At 37.2% G+C, this 20,920-nt stretch overlaps 2 protein-coding genes across 3 annotated transcripts in view; one reads left to right on the plus strand and one right to left on the minus strand.

Annotated features, from left to right (window-relative positions):
- LOC134662340 (gamma-tubulin complex component 2 homolog) overlaps positions 1 to 674 on the plus strand; it is a 40,796-nt gene extending 40,122 nt beyond the window's left edge. Inside the window, exon 16 of the mRNA XM_063518530.1 lies at positions 550 to 674. Within this exon, the coding sequence (XP_063374600.1) occupies positions 550 to 634 (85 nt within the window). The 3' untranslated portion in view covers positions 635 to 674. The remainder of the gene's footprint in view (positions 1 to 549) is intronic.
- A 6,423-nt stretch (positions 675 to 7,097) lies between these two features.
- The window catches only part of LOC134662342 (dynamin-1-like protein), a 39,489-nt gene continuing 25,666 nt past the window's right edge, over positions 7,098 to 20,920 (minus strand). For both annotated transcript variants that reach the window (XM_063518532.1, XM_063518531.1), the window contains 3 exons: positions 18,509 to 18,635; positions 10,176 to 10,387; positions 7,098 to 7,255 (listed from right to left, as the gene is read on the minus strand). In XM_063518532.1, coding sequence (XP_063374602.1) covers positions 7,199 to 7,255; positions 10,176 to 10,387; positions 18,509 to 18,635 — 396 coding nt within the window. In that variant the 3' untranslated portion in view covers positions 7,098 to 7,198. The remainder of the gene's footprint in view (positions 7,256 to 10,175; positions 10,388 to 18,508; positions 18,636 to 20,920) is intronic.

Below are 20,920 nucleotides of genomic sequence, written 5' to 3' on the forward strand. Positions count from 1 at the left end.
CGTTAACAGAGTAGAAGCATTCCTCTAGCAACCATATTGAGTTTTCTTTTCAATTCCCTTAAGGATAAGTTTTTGAGACTATTCGGAAGAGCATTAAATAATCTGATGGCCATCGGATAACAACTGTTCTTAAATAATTTTGTTTTTATTCTAGGCAGGTACAAGTTATCTGGGTAACGAGTATTAAAACTCCACACATCACTCACTTTTTTAAATAAGTTTGGATTTGTCTTTACAAAAACACACATTTCATAAATATACAGTGATGGCAATGTTAAAAGTTTAAGCTCTTTGAATAAAGGTTTACAAGAAACATGTTGTCTTACGTCACAAATATTGCGTATGCATTGTTTTTGTACGATAAAAAGTCTATTTATATGTACCGAGTTGCATGTATAAGCAAAATTATAAACTAATACATGCTTTATAATTTAACTAAAATAAATAAAATATATTAGGATATAGGACATGTCAGCAAATAAAATAAAACAATTAAAACTGTCATTACATCACAGCGCTTTATGCAAATATCATCGTAAATATTTCCAGACTGAACTTCAACACTTACTACGCGAAACAGCTGGAGAAGTTCTGCAGCGACGACAAGATGTTGGACAAGAGGGCCGCCTCCTAGCAGCGGGCCGTGCGCTCGCGCAGCAAGCTCATCACGCCGGTGTAGACTAGAGATGCAACGGATAGTTGTTTGGCCGGATACCGGATACCGGATATCCGGCCTGGACGCTGGCCGAATATCCGGTACCCGGCCGCCGGATATTCGGCCGGCGGAACTATACCCTATATTTTGAGTTGCAGGTGCGCGTCGTGCAGGTTTCGACCTGTTTCTTAGTGAACGTTCGCGCGGACACATTTCTAGGATCGTAACGAGTTTTATCATGTCATTACGTAGTAAGTTCGTTTATAGTTACAAGTGCGCGCGCGTATTTTTGTGTAAACAAAACAAATACATAAGTGAATTGTGTGACATTGGTTAAGTATTCATTTCTATCTACTGTATCGTTAGCATTATGACCGTGACTGTTTGTTTTAGATTCCATTTTTTACCCCAAAATGTGTTAATTTTACTATCCGGTATCCGGCCGGATAGTAGGTCACTATCCGGTATCCGGCCGGATACTAAAATAACGGCCGGATACCGGATAGTAACCGGATATCCGGTGCATCTCTAGTGTAGACTCACGGCGCTCACACCGGCACCGGCACTGGTGTTCAGTGTATGTTAGGCTTTACACGTGACTCGGAGATACGTTGACAAAAATATACTTAACACTGATTTAAACTTTCACGATTTTTACACATTATTAAATTATACAACGGGACTTAATCGCGTATCTAAGTTTTAAGATTTACCTCCGACGTTTCGAGGACGGCGTTGTCCCCGTGGTCTCGGAGAAGCCTGGCTTAAGTTGACATCAGCATCGTCTAACCGCGCGAGTTTTTCGAACTACCCGCACTTGGTCTTGTTTAAAAATATACTTAGACATATTTTACAAAATGTCATTATACCTATTATATTATGGGACAATCTTAAGTTCAATAAAACTTGTGTTGTGTTGTCGGTACCAGACGACGATATCATATAAATTAGTCACTTAAACCATAGAAAATATACATAACTCTGCAATAAAAACACAAATAAATGATTACCAGAATTCAAACCCGGGACATCCTGCTTAGTAGGCAGGGTCACTACCAAGTACCGACTAGGCTAGAAAGCCGTTATACAAAACTATAATCATTGAATTTAAATTAATCTTATCTTCAAAATATTCTCCTTTCGTTTTGATACACAAACGCAAACGTTTGTTAAAATGATCAACAATATTCCGCAGTAAATATTATTTGTCAACGTATTTGTGTGCCACCACACAACCCACAAGCAAGAGTGGTGTGTTTTTTTCTATTGACCACGTGGACGATACTGCGCTGCGCCTGATGGTGACTGGTGAGGAAACATGCCTAATTTGACAAATGACAATGATATCTTCATTTTTTATTATGAAATCAGAGATAACATAACATAAGCGGAACAAAATGAACAAGCCACATAAGGCAACCAAGCATTTGAAGTTTTGTCATTCGACTAGTGCCATTCAATTAAACAAATTACAAGTGTGTCACAGAGTGCGCAATTTCCAATATTTAGTGTGGTTTGAAGCGCTCGACTGCGAGCTGCGTTTTGTACAAATCGTTTAGGTGTTTTTGCAGAAACTCTAAATAGATACCTTACATTAGGAAGAGTAAATTGACAGTAGGTAGTTAGAAAACGTACTTATATTTTTATTCAGGAGCAACATAAATAAAAGTAACTTATGTAAGTCCTAAAAAGTATAAGATTTAAACGTTGACGCAGTACTCTTATTAAATACACGCCAGTAACTGTCAATTTACTCTACCTAATGCTGGATAGTATGCTGTATTTTCTTGCATCATGACCAACTTGCTAGAGAGGCCGACACTACCTACTTATAATATAATCCATACCGTGGTCCATAATCCATACCGTTCGGGTCAGACATGACTAGAACACAAGTATTGTTGTATATGTATTGTTAGATCAGAAATTATGGTTTGGTGTAGCTTTGTCGTAAGTTTAAGTGGGCATTTTGTAAAATGTCAGAAACAGCGTCGTTGGCAATATTAACTCTAATAGCCAATTATAAAAAAGGCCCGTTATAGTCAGGGTCAATTAAAATTGTCACATAACAAAAATATTGCACGTTCAAATTAACGGTAGTTTAGTGACCGTATTTTTTCTAACTATTTGTAGTCTAATGTGTTTTGGTAGAATTCAGATCAGCAGCAGCTGCAGTGTGAAAAATGGCAAAATTATCTGATTGAAATATAAACTCTAACCACATAATAACAATAAGCTTAGACATGACTAAATACTCGATTTTTTTAATCTGAATTTTTATAATTATTAACTATATAAATAATAGTCAAATGTAAAATAACTGAATCTCCTAAATATAATAACTTCAGCAATAATGTAGTACACAAAAACTAGTTACATCAGTACAAATTAATCGTATTAGAATCTCTCAATCATTGCAATATTTTTATAGTAAAATAGTTTTTCACGGAAATGAACTAAATCAGGTCTTTCCCGTAATCGATAAAATGAATTTTCAATTTGACAGCGATCACAGTATTTTTGATATTAAATTCAGTATTCTATCATTACGTGTTAGCGGTATATACCCACTAGTAGTGTAGTACCTACCAGGGATCGGATACCGGTATTTTTTGTATGGGAACGGAAACGGTATTTTTTCGTTCTTTGCTAATTACTTCATTTCTAATTGGGCAATCTAATAATACGAAGTCGGAACCTAAAAACACAACTGAGTCCTACATTTCGAGTATAAAATAATTCGAAAAATATGGTTATTTCTAAGTTTTTGCAAAAAACCGGTTCCGATCCCTGGTACCTACACACATTAATCGATATTATCAAGTCACAAATTACCTTGCCATTGTAGTTTATTTATAAATACCTATAATAAAGGCCATGACATTAGGTAAGTATGTAGTAGTAATAAATAAACCTATCGATCTGTTGTGAAATGTTGTTCCAGATTCGTATGTTCAATGTAATGTCCACCTTTTGGTGTATTCCCATTTGTCCCGCCTCATGCATGGCGGCGGGGGACAAATGGGAATACACCCAACTTTTGACCGCCACAGACCACGGATAGTTCAAAATGATCCCCCAAGCATTCCAATACGGTTGACTATTGCGTGTTATTTAAAATAGCCGTGGCGCTCAATAGTTATTTTCGATACAAGTGCGAAAAAGAGGAAATTCGAAACTAGTGGCGATAAATTAAAACACGACCGAAGGGAGTGTTTTAAATCGACACGAGTTGCGAATGACCTATTCGCACGTGTATCGAACAACGTATCTGTATTTCGACATACGCACGAAAAGTGCTATTTTACGCACTAGTGCTAGTATTTTACGCACTAGTGCTAGTCATTCGCAACTTGTGTCGATTTAAAACACTCCCTTCGATCGTGTTTTAATTTATCGCCACTCGTTTCGAATTTCCTCTTTTTCGCACTTGTATCTAAAATAACTATTTCCATTAAATTTTGATTCTCTAAGGTAGATACTCGTAGTCTGTTGTTCAGCTTACTTATGTCCGTTGACCGTATGTGCCATTGTTTGTTGTTCGTTAGATTGTAATACGCAAGTAGAGTGTAGTCTATTTCCCGTCTTCGTAATTGGTGTATAAATGGCTGAATTTAATAGTCTTCGGTTACCGCGATAGTTACTCGTGAAATTATGATATAATAACACTTTCAATGCTTCTGGGAATTACCTATTAATCAGAAGTGAGTGGCTCCATGTATATTCGTCTTATTTTATTTTATTGACTTGTTTTTGTATAAGGTGCTGTCTTCTGGACAATATTTCGGAGTTGACACCGTTTCGTCATTCATGCGCTCAGAGTTAGTGTGTAACAAACGTGTTGATTCACTGAGCTATCTGGTATACAGTAAACCATAATATGTAAATCAGGGATCGGATACCGGTATTTTTTGTATGGGAACGGAAACGGTATTTTTTCGTTCTTTGCTAATTACTTCATTTCTAATTGGGCAATCGAATAATACGAAGTCGTTACCTAAAAACACAACTGAGTCCTACATTTCGAGTATAAAATAATTCTAAAAATATGGTTATTTCTAAGTTTTTGCTAAAAACCGGTTCCGATCCCTGATGTAAATACACATCTTCGTTGGCATTTTAATAAACCAAACTAATTCCTTCTAGTATGTTTTATTTTTACCTGTGGAATTCACAATGAAACAACAATTGGACCTTGAATTATTCTATTTTTATGTATAACAGACTTTTAAATACAATTTACCTCGCGTAACATTCAAATTGTTTATCGATAATACAGCAAATCACACTTGTCTATAGATATAACAATAAATACAATGGAATACTTGCTACGCTACATTTAAGTAAAACAAATAAATTACGAATCGTGTAGACATGACACTGAATGACTCGACCGTGCGGAGCTCACACAGCATACGATATCACTATACCTACATTGTAACGAGGAACTCATTTTAAGAATAACTTCATACATTTATGATCAAAACGACATGTCTCATCACTAAACTAACCCTGTAAGTATGCAAAACAAGTTCAACAGTCTTTCTAAACCCACAAACTGTAAACACAAGCGGACACGACTGGTATCAAATAAGTCACGCACAATAGCAAAAACATTATCGAAAATTCAACAGCCCTAAGAATAAAAATATCAATACATGCCTAAAATACGAGTACATTTAGTACACAATATCACCGTGTACAAAAACATTAAGTTAATTACATTGTGATGTTAATTTACCTAATGTATTAGCGTAGTTCAAAATATGGTAACTGATAAAGCGATTTGTGCAAATAACTATCAATTATGGTAAGGTTTGCCAATCACAGTATAGCACTGAAATGGACGTGAAGACATAATTATTTAAAAAGCTTATTCACTTGATGTATGGATTGATCAAAGTCACTTATCACCAGTTTTAAATACTTTACAATGATTCGTTTACCGCTCAGTTTAAATATTGTGAAGTTGTGAGCGGGACTAAATAACTCGAATTTTATTGGCACTTTACATCTTAAAACTTCTATAACAGACACGTATAAAATCACCCATCTTCACATTTACGTAAAATTATCAGACACACTTGCACGTATGAAACAATCAACAATAATCAGAAACGTTTTTGTTCAACAAATAAAACAGCTCGGACATCAGATATACAGTGCCACATTCAATAAGCAGGGATCGGAACCGGTTTTTTGCAAAAACTTAGAAATAACCATATTTTTCGAATTATTTTATACTCGAAATGTAGGTCTCAGTTGTGTTTTTAGGTTACGACTTCGTATTATTAGATTGCCCAATTAGAAATGAAGTAATTAGCAAAGAACGAAAAAATACCGTTTCCGTTCCCATACAAAAAATACCGGTATCCGATCCCTGTCAATAAGTAAGTGCACATCAATACGACTAATATGCAGTCTAAAAATTAGTTTAAAAAGTTCCATTTTTGGTTTGAAATCAAATACTTGCGGATCTGATAGCATCACTAACAATACTTATGATCAGAGATCGGACAGATTGGCGTTATTGCTCGCAATAATGTGGACATGACTCCAAATTTGATTAAATAATTAATCATTTAATTATTTTAATTAATTTTTTACCTTAGATTTAATTTTGTTCCCTAGTCAATAAATAGCACTTAAATATATTTTTGATATAAAAAAATGAGTACCTACAGAAAATTTGGAAAACATACTGTTTTTTTTTAATACATTTACATTATAAGAACTCTTTGTGTTATTTATTGATTAGGAATCAAAATTAATCCTCAGGTAAGAAATTACTTAAATGATTAATTATTTAATCAATTTTGGAGTCATGTCCACATTATTGCGAGCAATGACGCAAATTTGTCCGATCTCTGCTTATGATTTAGCAAAGAGAGCTACACAAATTGTGATTGTAGTAAAAGCATCTGTAAGTATGAAGGCTAATGCACGTCACGTGGTCACCTACGCTAGGAGTATGTACAGAGTACGGAGCATCGCGGCACAGTACACTAAGAACAGTAGTGAATCTAAGGTCGCTCTGCAAGTTATTTACCTACTCATGCGTTGGCGCCTAGGGTTGTCACTTTTATTTTTAGTTAAATATTATTTGCGTGTTATGAGTAGCACTAGGTTTCTATTTATATAATACAATGAAATGTTCTATCAATTCATAAATGAGGTATAAATTAAGGCCGGTAAGAGCAGGTAAATGCGAGCGTACTCGAATGCGCGCGATCACAGTCGCGGTACGGCCCACACTGCCGCCACCGTATTCCCCCGTATATTATGCGAATGTGTGCGTGGCGGCGCGTGCGTACACGGCGCCCGGCGCGCACGCACACATTCAAGCCGGCAGCGGCACATTTCTATGAAGATTCACTACTGTTCTTGTACTGTGATCGCGGTGTATTCCCATTTGTCCCCGGCCCACGTGACCGCCACCATAGATGGGGCCATTCCCACCTGTGGCCGGCGGGGACTGTCGGGACAACACCAGCAACGCTCATTTAACTAATTCAGACTAGAGTCCTCTGTGTCGGCGAAACATCACCACATGTGTGTCTCGCGGATCTCGCTGATGATCTGCCCGGCTCGCTGCAGGGCCTGGACAACATTTATACGTTATTACTATTTCATTCCCCGTCACTGTTAAACATGAAGGGTTATTCCCACTAGTTACCACCAAGTTGTTATCAGTGGTAACTACTGGGAATTTTTTTCCCACCTTTTACCACTGGTAACTAATGGGAAAAAATATTCCCAGTAGTTACCACCAACTCAGTTTAGTGGTAACTACTGGGAATTTTTATTCCCAGTAGTTACCACCAAAAATTTTTTAGAGTTAAATACTAATGAAAAAAGGGTATAAATAGTATAGTATAAATATAGAGTGATGTAATAAATGATTATAAGTCGATTAGTGTTTTAGTAAACTGCCTTAAAAGTGACCAAAAATATAGAAACAGTTTAACCGGTACTAGTACAAAAACTTGAATATATGTAAGGATAAATGTAATAATCCATTTAGATTATTTTTCAAGTGATTTTATTAGGTAATTTAACATCAGCCTATATTTGTACTATATACTATTTATACTGTTTTATTAGTATTTAACTCAAACAAAATTTTGGTGGTAACTACTGGGAATAAAAATTCCCACTAGTTACCACCAAACCGAGTTGGTGGTAACTACTGGGAATTATTTTTCCCAGTAGTTACCAGTGGTAAAAGGTGGGAAAAAAATTCCCAGTAGTTACCACTGGTAACAACTTGGTGGTAACTAGTGGGAATAACCCAACATGAATCTAGTATTAAACTGGATTGGGCATGAGTGGTGGGGATAACTGACAGAACGGGATAGTCTTATGTATCTTTCAGTAGGAGTAGCAGCGAAAGCGCTATTATTGTTTGTCCTTGTCACATCCTCACTTTGTTTATTATTCCCCACCGTAAATTAGATGCATGATTGATCGAATTGAGTTGTTGCTTACCATAACAAATAAATTCGACCAATTACAGCGTCGCATTGCGTATGTTTTGTCCCTCACGGAGGCACGCGTAGACCACTTCTATAGGATGTTACCTTCTATGCTATTAAACTATTTAATCTTGGGAAAGGTACAGTCAGCATCAAATAGATATTGACAGCCAGTGACCAAATATATCGGTACACAACCTTATGTCTATGGTAACAAAGGTGTTTTGCGATATTAATTAATTAAAAGTGGAAAATTTCACCGTTTCGGATAAATAGATAATAGGTACTTAATTAAATACATAGAAAACATCCATAACTCGGGAACAAATACTTGCGATGAACACACAAATAAGCCCTTGCTGGGGTTTAAACCCGGGACCTCCTGATTCGTAGGCGGGGTCACTGCCGACGAGGCTCGGAGGCCGTTATATATTTTAGTCACTTTGGTGCGTCACTTATCTATATATATGATGCTGACTTTACCTGTCAACTCAACATTTCAGATCTTAAGTTGGTTAAACCCAGCGAAGGCATTTTTGATCCAAATATGCAATAGGGATGATGATACATGTTGAATTTTATAACAAAATCTAGTAAAATAGATAGCAAACGAGCAATTTATCACAATAATGTGGATATTAAAATAAAATATTGAAAAATTACAAAAATACAGGACCTGAAAGTTTCAAAATTTAAGTTTTTTTTTAACTTCCAAAAACGATAAAAGTAAGGGTACCATTCGATTCCTTACATTTCATTTAAAAAAATATTGTATAGCAACTACATACATAAACACAATATTTCATCGACAAAAACGCAATTTTCTTGTTTTGTCCATACTACAAGATGGGCTCCCGACCTTGACGTCACGTTCCTTTACCGTTTTGTTTAGGGCGTTTCGCGAGCGAAGTGCGACAGTCGGCCTTTGACTACAATTTCTGACTTTTGTGTTACTTTAATGCAATGTGTCCCATATAGACATTTGATCCTAAAAACAAACCCGATCGATTGATACCCTAAATGAAAATTAGTCATGTAAACTCGCCGTCATTAGAACTTGCAAACTATGTAAACAAACCGCCATATTGAAATTGTCTCTGAATGATGAATTTACTAGTGATGGGCAAGACTCTTACTTACTACTCACTGTCAAACCATATCGAGTAATAAAATACCAAAATTAAAAAACAAGTAGTTACTTATTTTTAATTTGTTTAATCACGATCAGAAGACAAATTGGTACTTAAAAATGATGTATTGATGTATTTTACAACCGCGGCGGTAGGTACAGAGCGTGAGTTGGGTAGTGTGTAACGGGATTATATCACAAACTTTAGTCACAACACTACCTATCATAGACAATTGTACAATTTAAAAGAAACAAAAACGTCATTCCATCAGGTCCTAATAACCTAACTTATGAAACCATTTTAAACTTTTAATTAAATATCCAAGATACAGTTATATATTTATGTATTTTACGGAACGGACCGTTTCAATAGTGTATATGTGTATAGTTTGAATTGTGTTTGATGGGTGTGAAAATTCAAGGACAGTCACAAAACAAAGTTACACTGTTTGTTTACATAGTTCTCAAGTTCTAATGACGGCAACTTTAGCCTATTAGAATAGTGTTGAGTCGCTCACTCGTGAGGCACCTCATTTGTACCACTCATTTTGTTAATTTGTCGCAGTACTTCGTACCGCAAAAATGTCTTACTTCACTCCTCTATTCATTTTACTTGATTCTAAAATTATCTTTCTCCTAAAAGTTCTATTCTTAACCTCCAGAATTGCACTCCAATTAAATGTTACTATTTATTTATTTATAAAGGAAGTGATGAATACATAAATATGTATATACATTAAATATTTTTGTCGCCGTTGGAATTAATGGAATAGTCGACGTTGAAAATATGCTAGTACCTCACCTCATTTGAAGTAAGACATTGTAACACCTCATTTTAGAAAATGAGGTACTCATACAAACTCATTTTAAATTGATGTCCTACCCATCACTATATTAGAATGTGGTGTGTGGTTACCCGGAGCATGTCGGCCGCCTCCTTCCGCCGCTGCGCGATGTGCTCGGACTCGTCGAGCAACGAGTCGGCCTGCTCGGACTTGTACAGGTGCGTCACCAGCTCCGACTGCAGGTTGTCTTTCACGTAGTTCACCAGGAAGTGCATCACCGCCTTGGGAACAGAGTCTTGGATCGATTTGCGCACGATGTAGAAGTATGACTTGATTAGACGCTCTGGAATAAAAAAAAAATTAAGCCTATACAGGGTGCTTCCTGTAACAGGAGCAATAAATTAATCTAAAGGCTGTACTCCTCAAACTGACCAAAATTATGAATCCTTTAGACTTCCTCTTTTTCATACAAAATAAATATTGCCTTCAATGTACGCTGACATCGGTGTGTTTGACGTTGCTTGTCACGCTTTAAACATAACAAAATTTGCAATACATTGCGTCTTAGAATAAACTTTAAAGTGTAATAAAAATCAAAACATGAGTTATTTTCAAAAGTTGCTGAACAAATGTTGGTCAGTTTGAGGAGTACAGACTACTGTTTAATTTATTGCTCCTGTTACAGGAAGCACTCTGTATACGTCCCACTGTTGGGCACAGGCCTCTCATGCGCGAGAGGGCTCGGGCTATAGTCCCCATGCTAGCCCAAAGCGGATTGGGAACAAATATGGAATAAATAAATAAATAAATAAAATAAATATTGGGGGACATCTTACACAGATCAACCTAGCCCCAAACTAAGCAAAGCTTGTACTATGGGTACTAGGCGACGATATACATACTTATATAGATAAATACATACTTATATACATAGAAAACATCCATGACTCCGGAACAAATATTAGTGTTTATCACACAAATAAATGCCCTTACCGGGATTCGAACCCAGGACCATCGGCTTAGCAGGCAGGGTCACTACCCACTAGGCCAGACCGGTCGTCTAAATAAATAAAAGTGAGGCAGCTGTCCCACCGCCGACGCTTAGTGTTTGTAGCGACAAGCGTCTAGCAAAGTTGTTTCTTTGGTAAAGATCGGTTTTCCTAGGATAGCGGTGCCGTCATATAGCGGCCGTCTCCATACTAAATACAGCTAAATATGGATGTCGTAGTATTTGTATGGAAACGGCCGCTATATGACGGCACCGCTTTCGGAGGAAACCAAAGCTTAACGGGTTTTTTTCTCGTTACCGTTTTAAGTTCAGTCGCTGTCATATATCGGAGCGGCCAAGGTATCTAAACATGCATTTAACGTGTTGATAATAGAAGCTTGGTTTAGATATTTTTGAACACCTCGGCCGCTCTGATACAGTTAGTTGTGTGCAATATAATAGCAGTGTATTTAATATAGTAATATCAGTAAATAATTTCTAAAAATAAGTTAATGGTTTGTAGTGGGCAGCACTGTCGCCAGAGCCTAAAGCAAGTAAACAAACCAAGTAGTCAACGTCAACAATAAATAACAAAGTCCTAGTACAATAAGCGAGGAAAATTGTCGTGGAAACGAACGCTCTTGCAGACAACTGACTAGACGGTTTGTTTTGTCTCACAACGACACAGTTAAAAACAACAAAGGCCCCTTCTATGCTATTAATGCTGGAAAGGTGTGTGCAAAGTTTCATTTTACAACATTGCATGTGATAAGAATAAGATAGAGTAAGCAGCGCTATGTTTTTTTCTACAAATCCACTGACAAATACATGCAAAACAAATACATGTTTACTGATGATATGATAGACACAACACGCATTTATACAACTTTACAAAAGTTAAATCAAATAGTTAAAACCATCATCCCTCGTCTCATCACTAAAGCATAGAGAAAAAAAATACATAGATTGCTCACTCCATACATCAGTTTTAGTACCAAAAAGACTGTTAGCATCTAGCATCGAGTAGCGGAACTATCCGTATTGCTACATCTATTGTCAAGTAGCAGTACTGATAGTTCCGCTACTCGATGCTAGATGTAGACACTGAAATTAATAGTCTAACTCAGCGGTCGGCAACCCGCGGCCCGTGTACCTGTCACTTGCGGCCCGCGAGCCTCCCTGGCTATTTTATCGAACGAGCGAGCGAAGCGAAGTGAAGTTCTTACATTCAACTTGGAGCACACGGCTGGCTAGGGGCACGTCCCGGCATTTCGATGTTTTTAAGCTGAACTATCAGAGGATAGTTTGATACACAATAACTTAAGTAAATTTGTTCTAATTTAAATTAAATTGGGTAAACGTGTAGTTGAGGACATTATATTTTCGTCATTAAATTATGAGCAGGCTCGATCAAGGGGTTATTGAGCTAGAAGAGCTTAGAAGGCTAAAAAGCTATTTGTGAGGGGTCTTGCTATTCTGGTCATCTTTTTTGCAAGAAAGTATGGTCGAGTTTGGTATCAAATGAAAGTGCTCGGCTTATACATTTATAATATAGTTTTTAAATTTACAATTTTAAAATAATGATCTAACATTTTGGCGAACCGCGAGTTCTCAGTTCGGGGCAAACTACTAGTTTATATGTAATATTGACAAACGACAATGTCTGATAAAGTCATAGATATTAACAAAGTGCGGCCCGCGTCAACTTCGTTAACTACTATGTGGCCCTTGGCTGCTAAAAGGTTGCCGACCGCTGGTCTAACTGATGTATGGAGTGAGCACTCTTGTCTTACTATATTTCTCTATGACTAAAGTAAGGGGGCTAAGCACGAAGATTTTCGACCAGCCTGTTCATATGATTTAAAACGAGAGTTTTCGATTTTCTTATGTAAAATTGTAGAAAGCTTATTAAACCCGCTGACCGTCAAGCCCAGGTCCCAATAAACGTGCCCAGACGTCACGTATGTGTTGGCAGAACCCAGATATTTTGCATAGTTTATTCATTGGAGAATTTAACCGTTCTGTCCTGACGTGTATACATGGGCCTTGCGTTCAGAGGGTTAAGACGAGATTCGTACTGTCATCTATTTATTGCTACCTTTAAAACAATACAACTACCTTTAAAATTGTCTTAAATATACGAGTTAATCTTAACCTTTTGGACGCCAATGACCAATATATCCGCACCGCAGGTCCAACGCCAAAGACGGATTAATCGGTCACAGACCACAGAGCAACATAGACCTACGTACATATATGCATAAAGTTCAATTTTAGTTTTGACATTTCGGTGACGTGGCGTCCGAGTGACAGCTTTTCTGTTTGACACGGCGTCGAAAAGGTTAAGGCCCTTACAAAAATACGATGCATATTTATTATTCATGCTGTTAAATAAATGAAACCCATTTTTAAAGAACGCGATAAATAAATCCTGACGGGATATATAATACACAGGCCTTGCATGCAATTAGCTGTCTTCTAGATGAGTTGTGCCGTTGTATTACCAATCATTATTGTGTTACCATTGTAGGCAGAGGCAGATCAATTCGTACCTATTGTTAATTGACATATTTTTTAAGATGTTCAAATGTTATGATTCATAACTTATCAACTACTTCATAAGTAATATTTTAATAAATTAACTGCAACGTTACGTTAGGTAAGGTTTATTACCTATTCGTATATCTTATTGCAACGAAATAAGGCATAAAAATGGTAAATTACGTGTTTTGCTGTTTATTAGTTTTTTATACAGTCTGTGTGCCGGTGACGAATGTTGAACGCTGGATAATTTCACCATAACATTTATCGAGCGAGTATTTGGATCTTGCAGTATCGTATCACGATCTACTTCCTTGATTTATATTTTATACCATGGTTCAAATATCGACCGTGTAGATATCATTCGCAAATATACATTAAATATTTTAATTTTAATAACAAATGCAACTTTTAAATTATAATTACTGAATATTCCGTTAGTTATCGTGAATTTGAAAATTACAACGCATTTCTTTAATATGGGTCACAATTTATGTTGGGCCCGTTCGCTTACAAAAACAATTATTTCCTTTAAACGTATAGTAAAATATACGAGAGGTCAAGGCACAGATCACAAACAGATAGATGGCAGGTGGGCGGAAAACTACTGAAAGATGAGTGAAGCATGTGCTCAGCGACAGTTAGCTCTATTCGGCACCTGGTCTGGGCAGTGGTCTGTGATGTGATGAATCAGGGATGTTGCGGATGCCGATTTTTTGACATCCGCGGATGCGGATTTTTAAAGGCTCACATCCGCGGACGCGGATGTCAAGATAGTACCATAAAAAACGTCAAATATTACATTTTAGTAATTTTTATTTCAAAAAACCGGGGCCAAGTGCGAGTCGGACTCGCGTTCCAAGGGTTCCGTACATTAAGTCCCACTCACGCTTGACTGCTCATTTCTAATAGGTTTTTTTGGTTAATGACTAAATTACCTAGCAATCTAGCACTTACGCCGATGCTAAGACGTTCCTGTACCGACTTGTTCCACATCCGCATCCGCATTAAATCCGCATCGATTTTATGCGGATGCGGATGTTGAAAATAATGCGGAAGTTCCGCGGTTGCGGATGCGGATATTCGCAACATCCCTGGTCTGTATTATCGTACAGCGAAACTAAACCACGTCAATCGGCCATTCAGCCAATGGCACCGATACACGATGATAATCAAATAGTAAGACAACATTTTTAGTCTCATGTGAACGTGTTAAGAGTCACACGAAGCCTCCGCCAAAAAGCCGATCCCATATAATCGAAATCACGCTCTAAATTTAAAACGACATGCTTAAAGTACAAGAAACTTAAAGTGCACGAACATTAACGTGACATACTCTCTGGTAAAAAAAAAAACCGGTTGCACTGCGGGAGTGCCGGCAGAAGTGAAAACTCAATGTAGTCATAGAATGTTTGCAGCACTATGTATAATTGAGGTTAACGCCATCTAGCGTTATTTCGTCGCATTACTTGAAACCCCTAAGCACATCACTGTTAGTACTCGAGTTATATTATTACCAGTTAGAGGGAAACTCACTAGATGGCATTTAAATCAATAAAGAAAAACTCAATGACATTGTAACAGTTTTTCGATCAGGCCACGCGTCCGTCTTACGGTCACGTGATCTGTCGCGAGTTTAACATTTTTTCCCCACCTCAAAAGGTGCACAGCGCCGCTAAAGAAGTTTTCACTTCAAAAAGATATACAAAGAAAATGAGTAGAAGTTTTACATACAAAACATCACTCATGTTTAATAATATCATGTTATTCAAGAATGTCGTTTTAAAATGAGAGCGCACCTTGGATTGTATGGCGGCGGCTAGGTTCGTGTGACTCATACGCAACCTGCCCGAGCCAAGTGTCAAACGAGCTATAGCAAAGGTGGCAAAGGAAACAGCCAGCACATGGCCACTACAGTACGGTTACCATCAGTTTGTCACTGACATAAACGTCGTCGAGAACGTAATTTACTTTCTATACATCCCGTTTGCACGAATATGCGAGTGCGAGCGAGATGTATAGAAAGTAAATTACGTTCTCGACGGCGTTTATGTCAGTGACAAACTGATGGTCTACAGCTATCCTCACCGACTCAGCTAAGTCACCCATAGAGTTCAAGTGCATCATGCTGATGCTTTCAACCTTTGAGTAATATATATCGTTAGCCGTTTTGTCGATCCGTCCACCTGTCACCGTGAAACAACAACAAACATAATTTTAATTTTTTAACAAGCAGAAACGTCTGCGAACGATGCTATTAAGCTTAGAATAAATTTAAAAGTGGAAAAATTACTGTCTTGGGTGAGACTTGAACTCACGGCCTCTGGATCGATACATGGTGGAAAGATTTGCTGGCCATGGATGAGGTCTTGGTGGCTCAGATGGCAGAGCGCTGGAGTATCGATCCAGAGGCCGTGAGTTCAAGTCTCACCCAAGACAGTAATTTTTCCACTTTTAAATTTATTCTAAGCTTAACAACAAACATGTTTAGCACGTAAACAAACTAGGGGAGAAACGATATAGTATTTTATGCAACCGTTGTTTAAGAGAGGTCAAAAAAGGCGAGTGGCGTGAGTAACAATTTGAGGCGAAGCCGAACGTTTTAAACAACGTTGCATACAATACTTTTTCTACGACCAAGCACTTTGAAATAAAATTGTAAATTTAATAAATATTTTTAATTCAATAAGTAGCAAAAATGGAGGGTACGGGCGTGAAAAGAATGAATGAATGAATGAAATTAAAAAAAAAACATGTCTATGGTTCACTTATTTGTCAGAGATGACATTTAAAATAAGGTTGGCAACACTGTATTTCATTCAATTTTTTTTAAGTGGTTATTACACGAAGTATCGTAAAATCGCCAAAAAGATACTGCGTGTATGCACAAATTCTTTTTTGGGGAATGGACTAAAGACTTGTCTTGACAACTATAAGATAGGGGTTTAAAGGTGTGTGCACGACCCTTTAAATGACAAATAAAAGTACGGGAGTAGAAAAAGTTTTTTAAGTAACACTTCATTCTACTGCTATTGCAAATATAGACATTTGAAAATACATATAATAATAACATGACTCTATGAATGCATCAGTCATTGTTGAGTGGAATCATCGACAGCAATAGTTTTTTTCCTAGACTGTCAATTATTTATAATTTATGAACAATGCATAAGGATTTAAGAATATTTTGTATGATAATAACTTCTTTCGGACTGTCAAAACGATAGCCATGACGGAGATATATTAGGAATGCTTGATAGTAACTCAAAATCAAATTTCATGACAAGTATTAGTAATCATTATTCAATTCTAGCTCCAAGTAATCAGCAATGTATTTAATGATATGACCGGGTCGATATCATTTCATTATTTTACATTAAATCCAACGTTTCAACTAGGTTGCACCCGCTATGGTCACGGACACTGACAATCCAACCTCTAGACTGAGCTTAGGCCAATTCTTTCATGAAACCGATGCTGCCAAAAATACGGGGGTGCGGGGGACGAGGTGAGCGAATCCCGTGCCGTGATTGGTCCGTTCAAAGACACGGACCAATCACGGCACGGGATTGACTCGAAGATGGAGTAACGCTACCGTATGTGTGGCAGAGGGGGTAGCGCGACTATGCTATGTCTAGAAGTTGGGTTGTCTGTGGTCACGGATGACTGACGTGGGGATTTATCTTCGGACCAGTGCACAGATATTTTGAGTGTTGTATATATGTCGTGCCGTGGATAATAAACATAAACGGGTAGACTCAATTTCTTTGTCTACCCTAAACATTTTTATATAGTTATTTCGGGTACTTTTATTACCTATATCTCCATTGACATTTCGCTGGGACATCAGTCATCGTGCCCACAGCTGGTGCAACCCAGTTGAAACGTCTGATTTAATTTCGCATGCAGACCCATTCAGGCGTTCATAAATGTGTACGAAACGTGAGTTTTTAAACTGGTGTAATCAGGAATGTGTCATTTCGAGTGTGTAATAACAGAGAGTATAGTTTGTAGCTTTCTAATAGACCCCGAAGGCTAATCCTATTGTGTATTGTTCAGTAAAACCGCACGTGCTAAAAAGGGTCCTAATTATTCTATTTGGCACCTGAGCGCGGGCTAGTCCAACGCTCAAAAAACCAGTGTAGGTGCGCTCTCCGATAACGCGCCTTTGTTACGCATCTCGATGACACATTTTAGACTGGTTCTGTAGCGTTCGACTCGCCGGCACTCAGTAACCGAAGCACCGATTTTTTTATGCAGGTGGTTGTGGCACGTGGCACGAGCGGTTTTTAGGGTTCCGTAGCCAAATGGCAAAAAACGGAACCCTTATAGATTCGTCATGTCTGTCTGTCTGTCCGTCTGTCTGTCCGTCTGTCTGTCCGTCCGTATGTCACAGCCACTTTTCTCCGAAACTATAAGAACTATACTGTTGAAACTTGGTAAGTAGATGTATTCTGTGAACCGCATTAAGATTTTCACACAAAAATAGAAAAAAAACAATAAATTTTTGGGGTTCCCCATACTTCGAACTGAAACTCAAAAATTTTTTTTTCATCAAACCCATACGTGTGAGGTATCTATGGATAGGTCTTCAAAAATGATATTGAGGTTTCTAATATCATTTTTTTCTAAACTGAATAGTTTGCGCGAGAGAGACTTCCAAAGTGGTAAAATGTGTGTCCCCCCCCCCCCTAACTTCTAAAATAAGAGAATGATAAAACTAAAAAAAATATATGATGTACATTACCATGTAAACTTCCACCGAAAATTGGTTTGAACGAGATCTAGCAAGTAGTTTTTTTTTTATACGTCATAAATCGCCTAAATACGGAACCCTTCATGGGCGAGTCCGACTCGCACTTGGCCGCTTTTTCTTAACAATAGACAATAGGATTAGCCTTCGGGGTCTATTAGAAAGCTACAAACTTTACTGACCGATGACGTCACAGTCGTGCTGCTCGCGGTCGGAGAGCTTGCGCGACTGCTGGCTCGGCACCTCGGGCAGCAGGTTCACCGGCTTCTGCGGCGTCGGCGCCTTCTCGGCCGGACTCCCGCCGTTCACCTGCACAAGGGACATGTCCGTTACTGACAACACATGTGCAAGTCGCACAGAGGACGTGTCGGTTCCTATCAACAAAATGTGCAAGTTGGGTTATTCCCACTAGTTACCAGTGGTAACTACTGGGAATTTTTTTCCCACCTTTTACCACTGGTAACTACTGGGAAAAATTATTCCCAGTAGTTACCACCAAAATTTTGTTAATACTAATAAAAACAGTATAAAATAGTATAGTATAAATATAGAGTGCTTTTGAATTACCGAATAAAATCACTTAAAAATAATCTAAATGGATTATTAAATTTATCCTTGCATATATTATAGTTTTTGTACTAGTACCTGTTAAACTGTTTCAATATTTTTTCGTCACTTTTAAGGCAGTTTACTAAATCGACTAAATAATGATTTATTATATCACTCTATATTTACTTTTTATTTTTTTATACTGTTTTTAGTAGTATTTAACTCTAACAAAATTTTGGTGGTAACTACTGGGAATAAAAATTCCCACTAGTTACCACCAACTACTGGGAATTATTTTTCCCAGTAGTTACCAGTGGTAAAAGATGGGAAAAAAAATCCCAGTAGTTACCACTGGTAAGAACTTGGTGATAACTAGTGGGAATAACCCTGCAAGTTGCACAAACTTAAAAAAACGTTGCAAAATTTCGTACGAAACAAAGGAAATTTACATTTTGAAAATACAATTTCATTCCTCATACCAAAATGTTAGAAGTATCCGAAACTTGACCAGTTGGAAAATTTCGCAAATTTTCTAACTTTCCATCGACACATCAGCAGGTACCTATCTAATGGTACTTATTAATAAGCATGTACAAAGGAATACTAAGGTCCGGTTGCACCAACCATAAATAGCTGATCAAAGTCCTTCGGCAGCGAACCATGAAATATCCCACACAAAAAATGTGGAAATGCTTTAACGATGACAGGCTTGGATCTTGGTGCCGTACGCTATCGTTTGAATATATCGTTCTTTCAAAACACCATACAGCGCGTTCTACGTCAGCTAAGAAAACTGCGTCACTTTGTATGGCCTTATTTTATATACTATATAAATTTCTATGGTCAGATTCACTTTAGAACTGATCTCAGTAATTATAAGAATATGAATTCAAAAATTAACCGGCACATAAGCATAATGTTGCTCAGGTAAGCAATTTAAGACTACACATGCTTAACAATGCCTAAGTATAGGTAACCACTACAAACCAAAATAACTTGGACACATCACACAAAGTCTATCTGAAAACAAGCTTTTTATCAAGCCCAGCACTAGGGTGTTTAATTTTTCCGAATTTTCGATTTTCATCTGACTTTGCTCGAATTCTGGTTCTTCCTGAATAAAAAATATTAGGTATATACCAAAAAAAATCGGTGAATATTTACGGTGCACATCAACAAAGTTTTCTTAAATAACCAACGACTCTACATCGGAGGGTAAAAAATGGTTTAAGCGGCTACCATCAAATCGGTGAGTAGTGTGATACTGAACCTTCTACATATAAATCAATTTTAAAATTAGTAGTTAACATGGATTTTGGTTACTCGATAAATGTTCTAATTAAGTTTTTTCAGTTTTTCCACCTGATTCCAAAGGAAAAGTGGTTTTATCGTGTTTTAGATGCAAAATTCAGTTTTTTCATTAGATTTAGTATCAGTTCATTATATTTTGTTATTTAAAAAAAAGTTAATTTTCACGCAATGTATGGGGTTCTCCCTCCACATTTTCAATTTGTGCAACCTTTAAACGTTAATCGATTATTATGAAAATTGAAATAGATAGTTTTTAGAGTGGGGAGACTCGATTGGTGAGCAAAGTCAGGAAAAATATCACAACTTTTTTTTCTCCATACAAAAGTGAAACACCCTACCCAGCACTACTCAAATAAGTACTAGTAGCCTAATCGAAAATGAAAGCCATTCTGCAAGGCAAGCACAATTATCAAAGCGAAAACTTCTAGTTGTATTGTATTTACTGATGGCTTAGTATGATGTATTGAGTATTTTGTTCACAGGCGCGCTCGCTGCTTGTAAATGATTAAAACTTAATGTAGACACACAACAAACGGTGATCGACACACAATACATATTATGAATTAAGTAAATAAATACAGAAAACCAAATGAACTACGATACTATCGAATGAAATGCTTGTCAAGTCACAACTTAAAAAATATACTGTACACATAAACTAATTAATAATTATCACTTCGTGATATTTTTTTAGTATTAATCTAAAAGGGCATACAACAGTCAAAATGTAGTTA

The sequence above is a fragment of the Cydia amplana genome, chromosome 3 (assembly GCF_948474715.1).
Source record: "Cydia amplana chromosome 3, ilCydAmpl1.1, whole genome shotgun sequence".
Taxonomy (NCBI): Eukaryota; Metazoa; Arthropoda; class Insecta; order Lepidoptera; family Tortricidae; genus Cydia; species Cydia amplana.